This window comes from Halichoerus grypus, chromosome 14 (genome assembly GCF_964656455.1).
Source record: "Halichoerus grypus chromosome 14, mHalGry1.hap1.1, whole genome shotgun sequence".
In the NCBI taxonomy this organism is placed as follows: Eukaryota; Metazoa; Chordata; class Mammalia; order Carnivora; family Phocidae; genus Halichoerus; species Halichoerus grypus.
In genome coordinates, this window is record NC_135725.1 from 20686908 (window position 1) to 20707849 (window position 20942).

The 20942-nt window shown below is 40.4% G+C and overlaps 1 protein-coding gene across 10 annotated transcripts in view; it reads left to right on the top strand.

Annotated features, from left to right (window-relative positions):
- LOC118538037 (transducin-like enhancer protein 4) overlaps window positions 1–20942 on the top strand; it is a 141926-nt gene that overhangs the window by 57373 nt on the left and 63611 nt on the right. For 6 of the 10 annotated variants that reach the window (XM_036095832.2, XM_036095841.2, XM_036095836.2 and 3 more), the window contains 2 exons: window positions 14792–14996; window positions 16473–16489. In XM_036095832.2, coding sequence (XP_035951725.1) covers window positions 14792–14996; window positions 16473–16489 — 222 coding nt within the window. The remainder of the gene's footprint in view (window positions 1–14791; window positions 14997–16472; window positions 16490–20942) is intronic. The other 4 variants (XM_036095833.2, XM_036095839.2, XM_036095835.2 and 1 more) reach the window with 1 other exon arrangement.

Here is a 20942-nt window from a genome sequence, read left to right on the forward strand (position 1 = left end):
GTGGTGCCTAGAACAATGTGTAGCTCATCGGGTTCAAAAAATATTTGTATAGTAAGTACTCAGTAACTATTTGTTCAATAAACATGCAGTAATTTATTATGTTTAATAAATATCTGTTTAATAAATATTTGTTAAATGAACAAATACTCTATTTTGAGCTATTTTTGCGTCCTCTCCCCCCCCCTCCCCCCATGTACACAATTTTGAGAGGAAGTCTGGACTGGTAGAAAATCCACAAGTGTCACTTACAGTATGATCTTAGGAATTTCATCTAACAGTTTTCTCACCTGTAGGCTGCATGGCTGGAGCAGATAACCACTAAAGTATTCTCACTTTTCTAACATTGTATGCACTGTATGGTTTCTAAGCCTCTTTATTTTGGTAACTATGGGTTTTTTTATTTTAAAACTAGAGACTTTTTTTGAGACACTTCTGTGTCACAGTTATTTCTCTTGATTTACATCCCTAGGCTTAGATTCTTTTCCCTAAACAGGTAAGTAAAAATAGTAAATGTTTAGGATTTGTTTTGTGTCAGTACTGTGTTTAATCTTCACATCAACCCCATGTGGAAGATAGTATTACCTTCCCAACTTCATAAAAAGTGAAACCAAAGCTCTGAAGGGGTAAGTAGTTTTCTAAAGGCCACACAGGGAGGAAGTGGCAGAACAGGGTTCACACTTAGACCAACTTCAGAGCTCACACATTTAACCATTCTGTTACACTTGTCCCTTATTTGTTCCCTCGACTCTGTGTTCTTCTTTCTTTTATACTAGGATCAATAGTCTCTTTATTCCAAGATCCACTGTAGGATTGTCCAGTGTTTAGTGCCCAGAGCTCAGTGAAGGAAATGGAAATTGGGTGTGCCTGATGCACATACTAATTGGTTAGCCTAAGTTGTCTGAAGCATATTAGTTGAACAGATCATCTGGCTACTCCTGACTCATACTATGTTTCTCCCTATCTGTTGTAACTTACTCTCATATGTAAGAATCACAATTTGTTAGAAACACCACTTTTAAACCTAGGTCCTTGGTATTTAAACCTGGGTCCTTGGATCTTCTTGGATTTCATGCTTGGGTATTAGGCTGTCCATTAGCTCCCTGAAATGTTGACAAAATTATGGGTGGGTGAAAGAGATACGTGCATTTTCTAGAGAAGAAATTTTGGACTTAGTTTCACAAAAGGTCCCATGACACAAAAATGTTTGAGCCTGTGTTTTATGGCAGTAGAACTGTGCCGGGTCCTGATGGGAAATAGTAAAATTCCTGGTGGGATGCATGCAGCTAGAAAGCAGTTGTCTGTAGCATTAAAAGAGGAGACATTGCTAGACAATTGTTCAGGAACCTGGAGATCAGGACTTTATACTGATTTTGTTTCTAAATATTGCCCAGGGGATGGGGGAGTTCCTTGAACTGTTGATGGTTTAAAAAACAAAAACAAACGAACAAACAAAAAACCCAAAGCTACACTTTGTTGATATCATCATAGGTACTATGGAACATAAGTTACCCATATGAAACATTTAAGCTTTAAATGATTGTTCATAATGGCTGCTTGGGATATTGTTTATATTTAGAGGAATTAACTGGAGCCAGCAGCTGCCTTCATATAGTTGTATTAAAAAAAAAATACAGACAAGTAAATATTCCTTCAGAAACTTGATTAGTTTCCTGTTTATACCAGCACCCTTTAAAGTTCTGGGACACAATGACAATTAAAAACTGGTCCCTGCCTCTTCGGTGCTCATGATTTCATGGGAGGGGTAAATCCAAAGATGGATAAATCATGTTAATATTAAATTATGAACCAAGCACCGGAGTAGCAGTTACCTAGTGAAAGCAGATGTGTGAGGGTAAGCGAATTATAGGCAGCAGTGGCTGAGGAAGGGAATACTGATAGAAGAGGACCCTAGAGGGCCAGTGGCCAGTCAAAGGGTACATAAATAAGAATCTATGGGGATTGCCAGTATATTTGGGGGAGTCCTATTTGAAATTATTTCATGGTCTTATGATAAATTGTACTTTTTTCCTCCTTTCGTTTCTCCATCTGAAGAAAGTCTTGTCTCTTCTGCTTGTGAATTACAGCTGCTTTGTGGGATGCAGTAATACTGCACGCTGAAATAGTCATGTTGACCTAATAAGCAAGAGTTAACTCTAACCCCTACACATAAACCTTTTAAGGAAAACTCAAAATGGTACATTCTAGAACCCTTTTTAAGGCAGTTCCACAGCTATTCTGTCCCTTGTGATTTTCATACATTGTTTTCCCTTGGTGGATTCATAAAAAGGGGGGAGAGTTTATCCTCTGTGACCAACAGGGCCAGTGCCACTGTAGCTCCAAAGCAGAGTGGCAGTCGTGTATTTTTCCCCCTGGGTATTTCTGGGTTGACCATAAGCAATTTGTAGATACTTCTCTGCACAAACGGATATCTGGGAGAAGGAACTGTTGCAAGAAGTTTAAGCTGCTGCCTACTTGCATTAAAAGCTCAGAGGTGGTTTGGGGTCTCTTTCAGCTGATAGCCTCAGACTGGCCTGTGAGCAGATAGATGTCAGGGCAGGTTTTGTTGGTTGTTTTTTGCAGGCTGAGCCTATACCTCCTGCTGTGGAAGCTAAAATCCAGGTGCTCTGTCCAGCCTTCCTCACAGCTGGGCTGTGGGCCAGTGACCCTGTCCAAGTCCATGAGCTATAAGGAGATACCGTTTTCTCCTTAACAGTAAGACCCAGAAAAAGAAAATTGCCCTCTTTCTGCATTTGAACATAGTTGTGTGAGGATGAGTTAATGCTTGGAGCTGTGGTAGCCATCTTGGTGTGGAAATGGGATATGAGAGGCCATGAGAGCCAGAGAGATGTTGACACAAAACCTTGATATCGCCAGGTCACCCGACTAACCCTGGACTTGTTAAGTGAGAAATAAAAATCTCTGTTACTCAGGCCACTTTGATTTGGGTATTCTATAACTTGTTGAGAAACTGTCTTAACTGGTATTTTGTAATACCATGGTGACTCCATATGTACATCAAAATTGGAAACAACCTGAACTTGAACCAAACGATTGAGGATCACTTAAATGAACTCTCATATATCTATACAATGGCATATACTATGCAGCCATTTCAAATGATGCAAAGTATTACTTAGGAATATGGGAAAAAGTTTGATATGCACTAAATAAGAAGAACTTTAAACTACAAGATAGCATGATGTTATTTGTGTTTTAAAAGGCTTACATATGGGGGCGCCTGGGTGGCTCAGTCGTTAAGCATCTGCCTTCGGCTCAGGTCGTGATCCTAGGGTCCTGGGATCGAGCCCCGCATCGGGCTCCCTGCTCCGCGGGAGGCCCGCTTCTCCCTCTCCCACTCCCCCTGCTTGTGTTCCCTCTCTCGCTATGTCTCTCTCTGTCAAATAAATAAATAAAATCTTAAAAAAAAAAAAAAAAAGGCTTATATATGCATTGAAAAAAATAATAGATGGACTTGATCATTACATGAGTTGTTTTTTTGGCTGGTAGGATTTTGCGTGACTTTTAATTTCTTTTTCTTCTTCTTCATTACACACATGACTCTTCTGATCTAAAGAAGTTATAACTTCTGTGAACTAAAACTGCTCTATAAAAATAAGGTATTTCAGGGGCGCCTGGGTGGCTCAGTCGTTAAGCGTCTGCCTTCGGCTCAGGTCATGATCCCAGGGTCCTGGGATCGAGCCCCGCATCGGGCTCCCTGCTCTGCGGGAAGCCTGCTTCTCCCTCTCCCACTCCCCCTGCTTGTGTTCCCTCTCTCGCTGTGTTTCTCTCTGTCAAATAAAAAAAAAAATAAATAAAAAAAAAAATAAAAATAAGGTATTTCAAAAAATTACAAAGCAAAATTGTATATATGGACCCATTCTTCCTCACTTCTGCCCCATCTGAGTAAACAGTACGATCATCTACCCAGTTACTAGGGGCCTGGTGTTAACAGAGTATCCTGGATTCCTTCAGTTAGTCTCATGCCCTTCTCCTCCATAACCATATCTTTTCATGCCGCCTCAACGTATCTTCACTCCTTCTACTCTTTGCAGCTTGTATTGCCACAACCCTAATCCAAGTCATCATGAGTTTTTGGTTTGAGCCCCTGTATTACCTCCCAGCTGGTCTCTCTTCCCACCTTTCATCATGGCCACTCTCCCAGTCTCACATGTATTTTAAACATTATAAAATTATTTAATACTCTAGCTTGCAATACTGATTAGTCTTTATTTAAACCAGTGGAATAAATACTCAAAAATAGATCCATTCATACACATTAATAGGGCATGTGGATCAATGAGGCAAAAGATGGCCACTTGTAAGTACTACTGAGGGGATAGTTGGTTATTCTTGTGGAAGAAAGGAAATTGTGTCCACCTATCTCATCATTTACAGAAGTCAATCCAAAAAGCATGTGAAAGACAGAACTTTAAAACTTTCAGAAAAACACAAAACAGGAAGAATCTTTATCTTGGAGTAGAGAAGCATTTCTTAATGGGTCACAGAAAGCTCAAACCATAAGAAGAAAGATTGATAATATTACCTAGTTGAAATTTAAAAACACCTGTTCACTAAAAGGTATCCTAAAGAAAATGGAAAGACAGGCCCCAGAAACTGAGAGAAGATACTGGTAACACATAGAGCCAGCAAATGATTACAATCCAGCTTAAATCCATTAAGGACAAACTAAAAGTTCAATTTGAAAGACAAAACAAAACCAGAAAAACTCACCATGGCCTAAAGATCTCCTTATTCTTACATCAAAGTCTAAATTCCTTTCTGTCCATGATCTGATTCCCATATTTCTGTTCTACCATACTTCTTCCTTGCTCCCTGGGCTCCCACCAGACGTCATTTTGCTTCCTTGGTCACTTCAGGGTCTTTGCCGGTTCTGGGCCTTTGCACCTGCTTCTCTCTTGCCTGATTCCTTTCTCCCAGCGCTCTGCAAAGTGCTCTCACTCTTACTTTTTACGTCTTAGTTCAAAAATCACTTCCCCAGAGGGGCGGTCTCTTCTGATTCTTATGAAGGATCACTTACCTCCTAGGGTTAGACCTCCCTAGTTAAGAAAGGTCCCCATAGGGCAGCAAGTGCCATCACTGGACTGGATGGTGGGGGCTTGTGCTTCATTCTTGATGCTGATAAAATCTACTGACTCACATGTGTGGCTGTTGGCCTATAAGATTCTAAAGCCCATCCCTGCGGGTTGGGAGGATTCCCACTTCACCAGCGATTCTCTCACACCAGCTGGGTGTCCTGTAATTCAGCTAAATTCTGATACTATCTCTCTGGAGATAGCATCCTGCCTCAGCCCTACAAGATATCTTCCCACCACCACCACCATCCCCTCCTCTTCAGAAGCCACTTGCAAGTCCAAGTTGTCACCTGTGCTTCTGACAGTTCCCTTCTTGGATTCCATTAATTTGCTACAGCAGCTCACAGAACTCAGAGAAACATCTTACTTACTAGATTGGCCATATCTTGTAAAAAAGATATAACTCAGGAACCAGAAGATAGAATATGTCGCATAAGACAAAATATGGGGAAAGGGTGTGAAGTCTCCTGCCCTCTCCTAGTGCACATTCTCTCCAGCTCTCCCCATGTGTTGATCAGCTGGGAAGCTTTCCCAACCCTGTCAAACTTTTGAGTTTTTATGGAGGCTTTGGCATGGTGTATTAAATCATTGGCCACTGGTGATGGGACGCAGTTTCTAGCCCACTCCTCTCCCCTGAGGTCAGAGAGTGGGGCTGAAGTTCTAACCCTCTAATCACACAGTTGGTTCTCCTAGCAACCAGCCCCCAAAGTCACCTCATTAACATAGCAAATGACACCTTTGCTGCTCTCACTGCTTAGGAAATCTCAAGGGTTCTCTGTGCCAGAAATAGTGGACAAAGACTAAACATATAATTACTGTAAGTCACAATATCACAACCTGGTTCAGAGTTTTTCGAATTGTGAGTCAGACTCATGAGTGTGCAGTGAAATCAATTCAGTGAGCCATCGTCAACATTTTTTATTAAAAAGTAGAAGAGAATAGAAAATATTACGGGGAGCTACACATACTATTTGGTATTGTTAAAATTTTGTTTTGTTGACATGTGTATTCTCTGCAGATACCTGCATGTCCACACGTATACACATGAGTTTTGGTCAAAATGTTGGAAAGCAGCTCATCTCAGTGTCATCTGAAATTCATTCTACTTTTGAAGGTCAATTGCAGGATTACTGAAGAATATAAAGTAGATAGCCTTTTTAAATGCAGCTTGACTTTTTTAAAGTACTCTGAAATAACTAAAGAAAATTTCCTGAGGAAGATCTCCTAGCTCGGTGACTTTAATGACTAAAACACAAAATAGAAGCATTGGTTTCAGTAAGATTTAGGTTAAAAATCTCTAAAAAAATTTTTTTTTTGAAGCTTAAACAAGTTTCCAGGAAATGGTATTTCTGTTATTAATTTGCTTAGAACTATCTTTCCTAGTAAACTTTGGACCAATTCAGAAAAAATTCTAATAGGATCTCCGATGGGAAAGTTAACATAATAATCAGATTTGGGGGATTTTTCCCCTCCATTTCTTGTCATTATCACTTTGTGAGTTAAACTGCAAGTTCTTTTTATTATTGCTCCTCGCCATGTATTCACTTATTGGCTTTTGCTAGATGTATTTGTTAAAAGCAAAACCTCCTGGGGCACCTGGGTGGCTCAGTCCATTAAGCTTCTGCTTTTGACTCAGGTGGGCTCAGGCTCCCCACTCAGAGGGGAGTCTAGTCTGCTTCTCCCTCTGCCTCTGCCCCGCCTCCCACTTGTGTGCTCTCTCCCTCTGAAATAAATAAATACAATCTTAAAAAAAAAAAGACCTCCCAATCCTTTTTTTTTTTAAAGATTTTATTTATTTATTTGAGCGAGAGAGACAGATAGTGACAGAGATAGCGAGAGAGAGCACAAGCAGGGAGGAGAGTGAGAAACAGGCTCTCGCTGAGCAGGGAGCCCGACGACGCGGGGCTGGATCCCAGGACCCTGGGATCACGACCTGAGCCGAAGGCAGCCGCCCAACCGACTGAGCCACCCAGGTGCCCCAAGACCTCCCAATCTTCTGTCCAGAAGGGCGCATCTATTTTTCCCATCCCAACAACTACAGAGAAGTGGAAAGAATAGTAAAATCAAGACTGTGTACTCAGCACCTAGACTTAACCAGTTAACATTTTGTCTTTTGCATGTGTGCTGTACTGTTTGAAAGGAAGAGGCCATCATGACGACGGGTTCACCTCGTGATACATCAGCATGCATCTTCTATGAACGAGGGTATTTTCCTCAATCAGGATGATACAGTTAACAACACATCTGCAAATCCAGGGTATTGTTTGTATTCCCAGTTCTCCAGGACATAAAATGTCTGTGGTAGCACTTTATCTTCCTAGCAGCTTCCCCCGCCTTCTGTGACTCATACTCACAAATGTCTTTGTTCCTCGGTCTCTACAGTCTTCTCTAAGGTAGAACAGTCCCCAAACCATTTACTTTACGAATTGGGCATTTTAGAAGATTCTAGACCAGTCTTGTGGCATGTCTCACAACTTTGATTTGTCTGATTGTTTCCTCATGTTTAGATTCAGGTTAAGTATTACATTGTATCACCTTATTGGTGAAGCTTGGTAATCTGTGGGGTGATGCTTTGACTGTGAATCACTTGACCCCCAACAACTTCTTATCCATTGGTTTTTAGCCTCGGTTGATGCTATTAATACATTTGGAGTGGTGAAGTGGTAAATTTTAAATTCTTTTCCCTTTTAAATTAATATTCTGTAAAGAAGAACTCCCCCTACCCCCTCACCCCCGTGTGTGTGTGTGTGTGTGTGTGTGTGTGTGTGTGTGTGGATGGATGGACGGACGGACTTCTGGATACCTTTTTCCAGTGATAGCAGTCACCATTTACTGTTTATTATTTGCCAAGCCCTGTGCTAAAGGTTTTATGTGAACAATCTCATAGAATTCTCCTAATACCCTCAGGGGATAGATTTTAAAACTGTTCCCAATTTTTACATGAAGAAACTGAGGCCCGGAAATGTTAAGTGACTGGCTCTTGCTTACATAGATGGTAATGATTCCAGCTTGGTGGCTCTGATGGCCTCTTCATTATCGTGCATCACCGACTACTATTCAGGATCTCTTTTCTCAAACTCAGCCCAGCCCCCACAGATAGCATCCTTACCAAAGGACATCTTCACAGTTCAAAGGGTGTAGATACCAGCCCAGTCCTGGGCCCTTCCGTGGGCTTGCTACTTCATTTCAGAGTCTGTTGCCTCCTCTTTCCAAGCTTTTCTCCATCAAGGTCACTGGGTCCCCCATTACTTCTCTCAGCACGGTGTCTCCTGGTTAGCTCCTGCGTGCTCTGTGCACCCACGTTGACCAGCTGGTGCAAGAATGTTGTGAATTTGGGAACCATTCCCTAGTCCTTGGCCCCAGAATGCCCCACAGCCCCACCTGTTTTCTTGGGGGTACCATGGACCTCACTCCTGGAAACTGTTTCTTAAAATGTGTTAAATGTGTTAGAATCCATTACAGTTATTATTCCTCATGATGCTTAAATTGTCTTGAGTTTTGCCGGTCAGGACCCGTTCTGGTCAGCTCGGTGTTCTAGGGGTCACTCCCGGTTAGTTTAGATAGCTTTCTTACTCCCTGGCATGAGAGCTAGCAGGCTCACCATGCACCTTTTTTTTTTTTTTTTGTAAAGAAACCAAGATATGACACTAAGTGTGCTCATTGCTACTGGGGTGTCATTGTTCTGAGAAAGATGCTGCTTTTTTTTTTTTTCTTTTTCTTTTTAGGATTTTTTCTGTGGTTGATAGCATAATAGAGATGAGAGTAATGGGCAAGAAAATCTCTGCTTGGTTTTCCAGTTGGAGTCGTCCAGAATTGCTAGGGATATGTATTTACTGAAGCTCTGCATTTACCCTGCTCCTGCTTGGTCATTGGCCTGTCAGGCCCTGGTAATCAAGCAGTTGGGGACATTTGATTACAAATAATTCCTCTTTGGGGCACCTGGGTGCCTCAGTTGGTTAAGCGTCTGCCTTCAGCTCAGGTCCTGCTCTCAGGGTCCTGGGGTGGAGCCCTGTGTAGGGCCCCCTGCTCAGCTCAGCGGGGAGTCTGCTTCCCCCCCTTTGCCCCCCCCAACTCATGCTCTCTCTCTCTCTCTCTCTCTCAAATAAATAAATAAATCTTTTAAAAAAGTAATTCCTCTTTTTGTAGAAAGATAACATTTCAAAAAACATTTCCTGTGAACTTGATTTGCTCGTGGGTCTTTTCCTACCCTTTGTTCCAAACTTGAAACTGCAGGGAAATAATTCTTTGTTATAGAAACTCCAGTAAAAAGCTCTTAACAGAATTGAGGCTATGTCTACCACCTCATTGCTGTATATTTTCAGAAGTTAATTACTGGCTATTTTTCAAAATTAAATTAATTATCTTAATGGAATGCTTACTTGTCTAAGTTTAAAGTTCACTCCATTTTAATGTTTATTCCCTTGAATGGCCCATCAAGGGGACCAGGAAAAAAAAGAAGGATTTTTATTTTGTATTGTAGTTTGAGATGAGAGTGTTTTGGGGTTTTTTTTTTTTTTTCCCTTTTTACCTCCCCTTTTTAAATAAGTAACTGAAAGATAGTAACAGCCTGGGGAGCTCAGTGAGAATTTTTCCAAGATACGGATCTTTCTCAGTAGGTTTTTCTCGGTTATGGTTACACAGTGTGTATTTTATTTTAATGTTTAATTGGTACTACAGTCTGTGCCCTTCTTTTTGATTTTTGGCTTTTTTTTCTTATAAAGTCATCATTTTTTAACTTGCTTGTTTATGTAATTAGATGGTGATTTGTCTTCTTTTAGTAACAAGTCAGTGTTGAACCGTGTACTCTTAATATATATTTCCTTTCCTTCCGTCTTTAAAAAGCAAGAAGTTTTACGTTTCTTAGCATGACCGTAGTAGCATAAAGTAGTAAACCCTGCAGGTTAATTGCTCTGTGATGAACACGGATGGGGCAGAGGCCAGAGGACAGAGGACGCCATGCGGCAACCTCATCAGGCTTGCCTTGTGTTGTAGGGCAGTCCGTTAAGTTATGCTACTCTCAGCTTCTGGAAGAATAGCCAGTGAAACTGCGTTCTCTCCCTGGGAAACTGCTTTGAGTTTTCCTCTGTCGATGAGAAGACTTGACAGAGATTCTTTTTTGTGTTGAATTCTTGAATGTTACTTGAAATTTGATAGATTGAAGCCATTTTATTTTTTAATCGAGGAAAGGGTGGGGTTCAGTTGATTTGTTGGTGACTCACTGCTTTTATTTAAAGAAGATGGCGTCTTATATGTTTGTTTTATTGACTAATCAGGAGTCATTATCAGTGTGCATCTGGCATTCTATTTCTAGGATAGTTTCTAAGTGTGAACTTCCAGAGAAGCTTAAAAATGACCACCTAATACAGAAAGTAGTCTGTTTGATTGATGTAAACATTTTAAAACATACTAAATTATTTCTGTATATCTGTTTTACATTTTTGTCATATATCTTTTGGTGACTTAATTGCATTCTTATTTTATAATTTTGTTTTTTAAATACTTGATAAAGATTACTCCTTTCTACCAGGTGTCCTACTGAGTATGCTTTTTTTGTTTGATATTTCGTATGTATAGTGGATGACCTGTGAAATGGGTTCATATCTTCTCATTCTTTTTTTCTCTCCTAAGTTCAAGGCATATTCTATTCACCAGCGTGACTGTAATTTGGATGTTGCCATTCTTAAGACCTATGAAAGGGCTTTATAATTTTGGTATAATAACATGTGAAACATTAAAACTTCTCAATGCAGTGTGGCATCCTAGGACAGAAAAATGGCATTAGTGGAAAAACTAGAGAAATCTGAATAAAGTCTGTAGTTTGATTAATAGTAATGCACTATGTTAGTATTTTAGTTTTGATAATTTCTGTGGTTATGTAAGATATTAACTTTAATGGAAGCCAGGTGAGGGGTATATAGGAACTCTCTTCATATTTAGTGGAAATTTATCAAAAGCTTTAAGTGTATGACTAAATACATATGACTGAATAGTGATGAGTTAGGTGCCAGGGTTGCAGAGGCTAGAGGCTGGTCTCTTCTCTCCAAAACCTCACAGTCTTGCTGGCAAGTCCGAGGTCTTCTTAGGCATAAAAAGATGAATAACAGTACCTTTACAAGGCAGCCTATGCCAGTGAATGATACAGGGAATCCTGTGCAATAGTAGACACATGGGATGTTTGAGAGGCCTTTGCAGAATGGTTGGAACATGAGGTGAGCTGGGATGGATGACTTAACAGCTTATAGGTAAGGGTGAGGTTGTTTCAAGAGATGGGAGGTGACATGCCAGTGGTGACGCAGAATGGGAATTCATTGGAATTCAGGGGAGCTAATGGAGGCTTGCTGTAATCAAAGTATGATAAGGGTCTGATGGGTATGGTGGTGGTAGAAATACAAGGAATTGAGAATTGATCAGATTTGGTGATTAAGGGTGTAGGAGCACAGAAGAAAAACAATCAATGGCAGCTGGTTAACCTGAGCCAGCAGAAGTTACCTAGGGCATTTGTGTTAAACATTTTTGTTTTAACGTAATGTTGGGCTGCCAAGTAGAATTGGCTGGCAAGAAGTTAGACCAGGGCTATCAGAGTGTGGGAGAGGAGCAAAAAGTTAAGGACTGTTCCTCTTTAGTGAGCAGGAGAAGAAAAAACCAAGAAGGAAAGCTAATGGCAGAGCATTCAGATGGGTAAAGAGAGGCCTTGGGGATCATTGTGGTATTCCTGAAGCAGCTAGAGGAAAGTTTCAACAAGGAGGATATACGATCTATGGCTGCATGGATGTCAGAGAGGAAATTGTAAAATCTTGAACTAATTGCTGTCTGGGTGGTCATCAGTTTCATGAGAAGGATGGGTCTGGAATCCAGGTTATAGGAGGTTAAAGAGGAAGAGAGTGTGTGTGTGTGTGTGTGTCTTCCTGAGAAGTGGAGAGAGCAAATTTACACTAGTTTTTAGAGAAGTTTGGCTCTGCAAGGTCAAGGATATATATATATGTGTGTGTGTGTGTGTATATACATATATATATATATATATATATATATATATATATATATATATATACAGGCCAGTAGCTGAAGAGGGCAAAAGAAGGTTATTTTAATTAAATTTAACAAACATTTATCAAGTGCCAGTTATGTGCAGGGCACTGTGTTAGAGGCAGTGGAGGACACAAAAAGTGATTAAAATACAGTGTTTTTTTCCCTCCTGAAAAAGTGCTACCCCAAGTTCTTTTGGCGTTCACTAGGCAGTTCATCTTAAACAAAACCCTAGGGCTGCTGGTATCCAGCTGGCTAGCAGAAGGACAGAATCAGTGACAGAACCGCTGAAGGTGGGGGAGAGCCCTGGAGAATCAACAGCACTGAAAGGAAGAGGGATGGACAGCTGACACAGCCTGTGTAGGCAGGGAAGAGTCTTGGCCTCAGAAAGGAAAAGGGCCCCTCCTTCCTCAAAGATGGACAGATGGGGAGAAGAGGAGAAGCTGGCGTCAGAGCTACTTTGAGGTGGGATAGTGAGGCTCTCGGGAAGTCTCTACTGTGAATGGCATGTGTGCAGCAGACTCGGGGTATCTTTTCTGCCTTTGAAATGTTCCTGGTTGGGTAGAAAAATGAGGGTGATAGTGCTTATTTTGTGTCCTGAGAGAGAAAAATAGAAGTGAAACACCTGGATCATTGAAGGTATTGTTTTTGGCTGAGTCTTTTATTTTTTAATGTCTAATGAAATCGATGTACATATTTTGGAATTGCCCAGGTATTCTGAGTCTCAGTGCCTGTAGGTAGCTAGGGTTTGCGTCAGATGTAGACTCACAGAGCTTAGAGTCTAGGAAGGGTGATAAGAGAGACACATTTGCCGGCTCTTAATAAATGTCCGCCAATTGAACTCTGATCTGAGGTACAAAGTGGCTGTAGGCCCAACCCATACACATGAAGTATTAGGAGATTTAGAGGAGAAAGGGAAGTGGAGCAGTTTCTGGTGATTGCAGTTGAATAAGGTTTTGAAATAAATTTGCCATATATTTACCTAAAGGCCTTGTTTTCTTCATAGACGTTATTTTCGTTTAGAAAATATGATCGTGTGCTCATACTTTTGGTCACAACTAAGTTACAGTACATAAAGAACTATGAACATGATTTTGGCTCCTCAAAAGGAGAAATACACAGCGTTGAATTACCCAGTTAGGTAGTGCTTTGCAGGACTGTAGGGTGGGCGTTGGTTGGTGGAATATCTGGATCACTGCTCCGATTTTTCGATTTTATATATGTGAACTTTCTTTAAAAGTGTTAGTACTTTAAAAAAAAAAGTGTTAGTACTTTATTGGCTATATTTTAAGTGCATGTAGCCAGAAAATAGTTGCAGGTCAATTGGAGAAAAGAGCTAATTAGTGCTATAATTTGACTTTTATAGTCAGACACAGGAAGATGATGGGTAGAGGGGAAGAGGAAGGAAATAAAAGTGATTTGGGGGAGGAGAAAAAATAATTCACTTCTTTCTTTGAAGTATTTTCTTTAAATATAAAAAAAGGCATTTCAAGATCCTTTTTATCAGTGAAGGGGAGCAGCATCCACAGTCCTACTTGGGAAGATTCTAGAAGACTGTTGGGCTATCATAGGATAGATCTGACAAGTGATTCACTTGGAGGCATTAATTAAAATGTAATCACTACAAAAGCCAGTCTGCAAATTCCTCAGCACTTGTTCTCCTGAAACACCATTAGGCAGGGTCTCCAGTGGAAGGGGGTGCCTCTGGAGGGACATATTTAACTTCGAGTCCTTCCGTCACCTCCCCCTCCTCTGCACCCGGTGGTGGCAGCAAGGCCTGCCCAGAGCAGTTCCTGTAGCTGAGCGTGATGCGGCCTCTGCTGAGGTCAAGCACTCCCATTCCAGCCTCTCGAGGGCTTTCTCCATGTGTTGCCAGTGTGCTGGGGAAAATGACTTTAAACTCTTGTCAGCACAGTTACCGGTGCATGCATCACAGTCCCACTCAGATAAACCTGTCACAACACAGAGGCGGCCGCTGGAGAAGAGTGCGAGGGCAGGCCTCTAGCTTTCCATTCGAGCATCACTAAACGTGCACAGAGTGCCCAATTATTTCAGCATTATTGAGCAAGCCTACAGGAGGACCCCAGCCTTGCTACATTAGATTTTCTTTAGTAATTTGCTCAAGTACCGCTGAGGACACTTAAAGGGCTTAAAACGGTGGCTGCAACCAGTTTCCTTTTCTGGGTTGTTAATTCAGGTTTTCTCTTTCAAATTAACTCTCGCTGCATGCTGTGCAGCGGTTCTGGGAGAACTGTTTAACACTAATTTTCTCAATTTTCAGCTTTTTTTGTTCAACATAACTGCTTTAACAGTTAGTCACGTATATGTTTTGATTAGAAATGTACGATAGCAAGGCCGTATGTTTGGGAGAACAAAATACAGACATTTTGTTGAAGAAATCCGAGTTTCAGCTATTAAAAGGTACTTAGCTAATTTCACTATTTAAAAATTAAGTTCCTTACAGTATGGTGCAAAATCCCCAAATCTAAGGAAAAAAGAGCATTTCTCCACTCTACATCTCCCCCTCCCTCCCTTTCTAAAAAATTTGTACAGGAAGGATAAATCTTTCCTTCGTGGGTGCTGGGTTTTCCAGGATCTCTTTGCACCTCTTTTCTTTTGCAAGGGGGGCACGGATATAGGGAACAAGTTCAATATCTTTGTCTCATTCCTCACAGCAGCAACAACTCCAGGCCCAGCATTTATCACATGGACATGGTCTGCCGGTGCCTCTGACCCCACACCCTTCGGGGCTTCAGCCCCCTGCCATTCCACCCATTGGGAGCAGCGCCGGCCTTCTGGCCCTCTCTAGTGCCCTGGGAGGCCAGTCCCACCTGCCAATTAAAGATGAGAAGAAGCACCATGACAATGATCACCAAAGAGGTGAGTGATTCTCTCGAGATGTCGTCAGTCTGCTGTTACCTGCCTGCCACCGAGGGTGGGTTCTGGATACCGTTGTTTATTCTGTCTCTGGATTTAATTTTCCCTGTGACTACACAAAGGATTTCTGCTGGAAGGTAAATGAATGACTGGAAGCAGTCTTTTTCCAAAGGATCCCCTAGTGGTTGGCAAAAGTGAATGCGGTCCCCAAAGGCAAGGGGTCCTGTTTCCTGGTTATTGCCTTTGATCCTGTGCTGCGTCCGATGTTCCCCAAGTCTAAATCAGTAATGAAATCCCACAGTTCTCTGTGTTTGAAATAGTGAGTGACGTTAATAGCTAATTTTGACCTATTCTATTTTGGGGAAGGACTTACTGATAAAGACTCACTTGATAATTTGATAGTCAGTTATTATTTATAAATCAGGTCAGCCTATATGGTGCAGTAAAAATCTCTCAGGTAAGAAAACAATTTTAGTAGTCTTAGTAATTGAGAAAGTGCAGCCCAAATTAATGAAATCTGTTGGTTTAACTACCTCTCTCACACAGGCTATCTAGAGGCATGAAATTAGGGATGCCTGGGTGGCTCAGTCGGTTAAGCATCTGCCTTTGGCTCAGGTCATGATCCCAGAGTCCTGGGATCGAGTCCCGCATCAGGCTCCTTGCTCAGCGGGGAGCCTGCTTCTCTATCTGCCTGCTGCTCCCCCTGCTTGTGTGCTCGCTCGCTCTCTCTGACAAATAAGTAAATAAAATCTTAAAAAAAAAAACAAAACAGAAGCATGAAATTAACTCATTTATTCCTATAAAAACAACACAATTGTTTATGCAAATAATTGATTTAAAGGACAGTTGTGCTCCTTCTAGATTGGGTTCCTCCCTCCATTAAAGTATATGAATGGTTCAGAGAGATTTTGATGTGACCGTATGTTTGTATGGTGCTTACTAATAATTTTTATTAGTCAGTGGCAGAAAAGCAAATGAAGAAGTCTCTCCCAGCATTCCTTTGTGGGAATTTAGTTAGCACATGGGTGGTTCATTGGTTAAAAGGTGTGGTTATAATTAAAACCTCATATCTACTCCTGTTTCAGTGTCATTACCATGAATTATAATCTTGGGTAAATGATTTTTATCACAGATATAAATTTCCCATCTCCGATGTTGGAAACACTGTAATATTTCTTAATGCTTATGAAGCCGAGCTGAAGCATGACTATGAACACTTTTTTAAGTGGACAAGTCGATAAGGAGTGTAAATAATCTGAATATCCAGCTTCAGTTTCTGAAATTGTGTCAGAGGTAGATTGGCACTTTGTGGATCTGGTCGAACAGTATTAATAATTAACTTTACTGCAAAGATGACATCTGTGCCATTTATTATTTAGCAGAGATCAAGTTTGATAAATGTATGATTTTATGTAAACTAACTGGTACTTTTCTTTTTCCTTTTTCCCACCGCCTGTGTTGCTGCTATTTGGCCTATAGACAGAGACTCCATCAAGGTAGGACTCAGATTCACAGATGAAGGAATGGCTTAGAAGGTCTCTAAATGATTTGAATCAATCTAGTGGTGGATTCTTTGAGATTTACAGAATGATTTGCTGGGCTTTACCAGTTAGTGGTTAACTGTATTTTTGACTACTTTCAGTTGTGTGGTTGAGATTTTTGAAAATATTGGTCTCATTTTTCTATCACAATTGGATTTGTAGCCCAGGATGGAACTATGGAAGATCTGGCTCACATTGCTTATATTATTATGTCTTGCTATGTGAGGAAGAATAACTACTTTTTTTTTTTCAGTTAGGCTTTGGCTATAAGATAAATAATGAAAAGTAAATAACTTGATTTATAAGAAATATACATTAGTCTCGTTTTAGAAAACATTTCCATCCTACAAAACTCTCTAACAAAATGTATAAAAGCATTCTTCTCTGCCAGAAAGATGCTTATTTATTTAACAACATCTTGTTTTCCAGTATAGCAAGTTATTCTCCTTAGGTTTTGCATCTCTCTTATCTGCCTCTCTATCTCTTTACAGACAAGTTGTAGGGAAAGAGGAAAAGTATTTAGGGCCTAATGATTTGGATGTGATTGTGTAACACCAGAATGGGATGTGCTAAGGATGCCTGAATTTATAGAGTAAGCAAACAAGAAAAACAGGCTATCACGGCAGGAAATGAGGAAAATATGAAAATTGCTTGATCACTTTTGAGCCAGGCGCAATGTAAATATGCCACCGTGTTATGCATAATTGCCTGTATATTTGTGTTGTATTTTGTAAAGATTAAAAGGACAAGGCAGTTCTCAGGCATTGGCCAATGCACAGATGCTGTCAAGTCTTTTCCTTGTATTTTGCAACAGTTGTTTTGGAGCATGGGCAGTTACATCTCTTGTAGTTTTTAATGAAGTTATGTGTATGAAGACTAAAATCTTCCCCTGAAACCACCTGTGCTGTCACTTTGAACGCCTCTTTACTCCTTGTCTTTTTTTTCCAAAACCCTTACATAATGGAAAATAAAAATTAAGTGTATCTATTTTACCCTTCAAGAGTCTCTGTAATTTGAAAGGGCATCTGTACACCCATAGAAATGTCAACATTGACAATTGGAACTGCACACACTGAATTATTTAATTATGCTTTTACAGTTGTGTATTTTGTTGTGTAATATGCATATCAGGACCTAGATTAAAAAAAGCAATTTTGATCTGAGTGTTCCACACATGTGTACTTAGGAAGTGGTAAGTAAATGCATTGACCAGGATTAGCTGATAGCAGTCCTTGGAAAGCCTGTCTAGTTATTCTGGGGCCAATAATATAAACATTCTCTGCCTTCTTATGATAAATACATACCTTTAGGCGGGCCAGTGAACTAAACAAAAGCCTCCTCTCCTGCCCCACTCTGAGAAGACTGTGAAAATATTTATACTCCAGTGCACACTTTTGTGTCAATTACATTTTATATTCCCTTATGCCAGAGTAGGGTGTATTTTGAAATCATCTGTAATCATTCAGGATGAGTCTGGGAGTGAGTGTCTATATAGCTAGAAGCCAGGGGGAAAACAAAGAGGAAATAGAGGTGGATGATTTGGCCTTGATTTATTATGTAATGGTAGCTATAAATAGATGTTTCTGTTGGGTACGGTTCTCAAGATTTGAAGTTGTGTCAGGTTTGGGGCTGTGCTATGGCTTTGCAAGGTGAAAGAAGTTTGCTAATTTTCGTAAATGTGTTCTGTGATGCTCAGAGAAGCAGTTAGTTGCTTGTTCCATTGATCGTCCTCATCCTCCCTTAAGTGGCTCCTGGTTAAGAGGGGCTTTTTATGATTGTGTGCTGTGTGACTTGAGATGGTTTTTATCAGCCGGAGCGTGCCAGTTGCCTGCAGCTGGAGTCAGGCTTGTATGAAATAATTTATTCATGCAGGATAATGCTCCTTAACATTTAACAGGTAATGAACGTGACATAAATTTCCTTCTTGCTTTTAATTTTTCCCTTTCCTCTTCTAATGTGCAAACAGGCAGCTCTGGTACTCTAAATAATAAGTAATTTTTGGCCATCTGTCAAAAGGAAATTTCAATACAAATTTAAATTAATGGTGCCTGAAATTTTTTATAGCTCCTCTAAAAGCCTCTAATGTGCAGAAAATTCTGAATCTGCTGGTAGTAATTAGTGTTGCATGTAATGAGGATGTGGGCAATGTTATACAGCCCCAGTGTAACATTTTGATATGGTAGCAAAATTTTGATTTATACAAGGTTGTGGATGGGTTTAATTGTGAGAGACACTTAAAATGTTTTCTTGACGTTACAGATTATTAAACAGGGCAGATTTCAGAATAGCTCATAAAATATAATTTAAACTTACTGTAAAGATTCAGGTAATTAAGGTGCTTTACCTTTTTAGGTGTCAAGTAAAATGAGAGAAACTCAGTTGTTAAAGTGCTGGGGCTTTTTCTTCCTTTCCTTTCTCTTCTTGGACATTCTCTGGCCACTAAACTGCATGCTATTGGCTTTATTGATCTTGTTTTCTATAGCTCCAGTAGCCAAGTTCATTCCTAAGCCTTTTATTTACAGACCTGTATCTGAAGTTTTTCAACAAGGGTAGACAATGTAAATATGGACCTAAAGGAGAAAGCACTGTGGGAGCCCAAGAATCAAGTTTATTTGATGATGAGAAGTCAGAACGGTGTGTATTCTAGGGCTGTTGAGGTAAGGGTTCAGGGCACCTGCTTGTCATTTGGCTATCTAGTAACTCCATGTGTCCAAAATGAAGCCCCAGAAACATGGACCATTATCTACTCTTGACCTTAGTGGTAGGTTGGAAGGCCCACATTTAGCTGTCTCAAGAGGCCCCCCCCCGAAATAAGGCTCCTACCTCTCTCTCCTGACTGGGGGCTTTCTTGCCATCTTCTGGGGTGCTTAATACCATTTCTCTCATCCCTTGAAACAACATAAGTGAAACCAAGGAAGCATTTTCTGGGGTGGTGGAACCTTCCAGGGCTCATGCCTCCTGAGGGCAAAGGGGTAAAAGTTGGTTGGCTCCAAAGTGGTGACAGAGCAGACGTTTCCACATGCTGCCAGGAGCTGCCCAGTTGCTAGTGGTACCAGCTCATGAAGAGAAGTCATTACATTCCTCACATCACTATACATTCTCAACTGAGTAGCTGATGTGAGGATAATGATTGAGAGCTGTGGAGGCCAATTTACCCAAAACTTGCTAGGAATTTGAGGTTGAGAAGTTAGTCTTATTACCCCCAAATGTCTACACACACCTCTGATACCTTCTAGCAAATCATGGATCCCCAAATCGAGACCAGTTTCAATAGAAATAGCAAAATTCACTGTCACCAACTACTGATAAGCTCCACGGCCCCTCCCAAATTGATATTTTTGTGCAAACTTTATTACTTCATTAGTCCTTTTAATGTATATCATGTATCTTCTTTTTTATCCCAAATGCAATAGAAGGATTTGCCATTTTTTTTTTTTTTTTTTGTAAAATAGAGCATAAGTACATTTTTTTCCTACAGAGTGGTGGTGCTTTTATTATTTCATTGGATCCTCTTCCCCAAAATGCTGTGTGCATCATCAGAGTATGATCATTTTTAGCGACTTGTACACTGCCAGATTAATCTCCAGAAACAGTGTACCACGTTAAAATGCCGTGTTTGCTCTCACACAATCCACTAGTATTGAACTTTATAACTTTTGTAATTTTTGCTAGTGTAAGTATAGCTGGTTCATTTTATTTTTCTAAACTTACATTTAGTTATTTTTCAAGCTAACTGCTTTTCTCTGAGTGTACATACTGTGTTCCCCCCCGTGTGAATTCTTTGTTTTTGTTTAAGGGTTTTCATAATGATCTGTTCATTAGTCGCATCTAAGGCAATGCCTGTTCATTCTGCCTCAGCTGTATTTTGTGTTTATTCTACGCGGATGACTAAAACATCATACGTTGCTTTTCTTCTCATCTCCAATTATTTTCTGTTGGCAGTAAAGGTTTATCAATAGAGAATTAGGCTAAGGCTGTTTTTATGTAAAAATTGAAGTATGTGATTCAGGCCAAGAAAGCACTTTTACCTCATTAGTTGGGTGTTACAGGTGAAAGTGGGTTTTTAGCCTGAATTAACAGAATGATTACTTCTGTTGGCCACTTCACTTTGTACATCAAGACTTAATGGTTAAGGTTCTGTTCCAGGATCTTGTGTGACCTGTGTGATTTGGTGTTTTTTGTTTTTTGGTTTTTTTTTCCCCTGTCTCAAAGGAGTATCAGTCTGAAAAGAGTGTGCCTTTTATATGTTTAACCCTTTGGCGTTTCTTGTGTGGGAGAAAGTTGGAGAAGCCACTGGAGAAAGAAAGTGGGAGAGGGGATAATGACATGGTCCAGGCATTGTGTTTTTAAGCTCCCCCTCCCCCCATGCACCTATATAAAATAGAATCTTTGTAGTTTTACCTTTCAG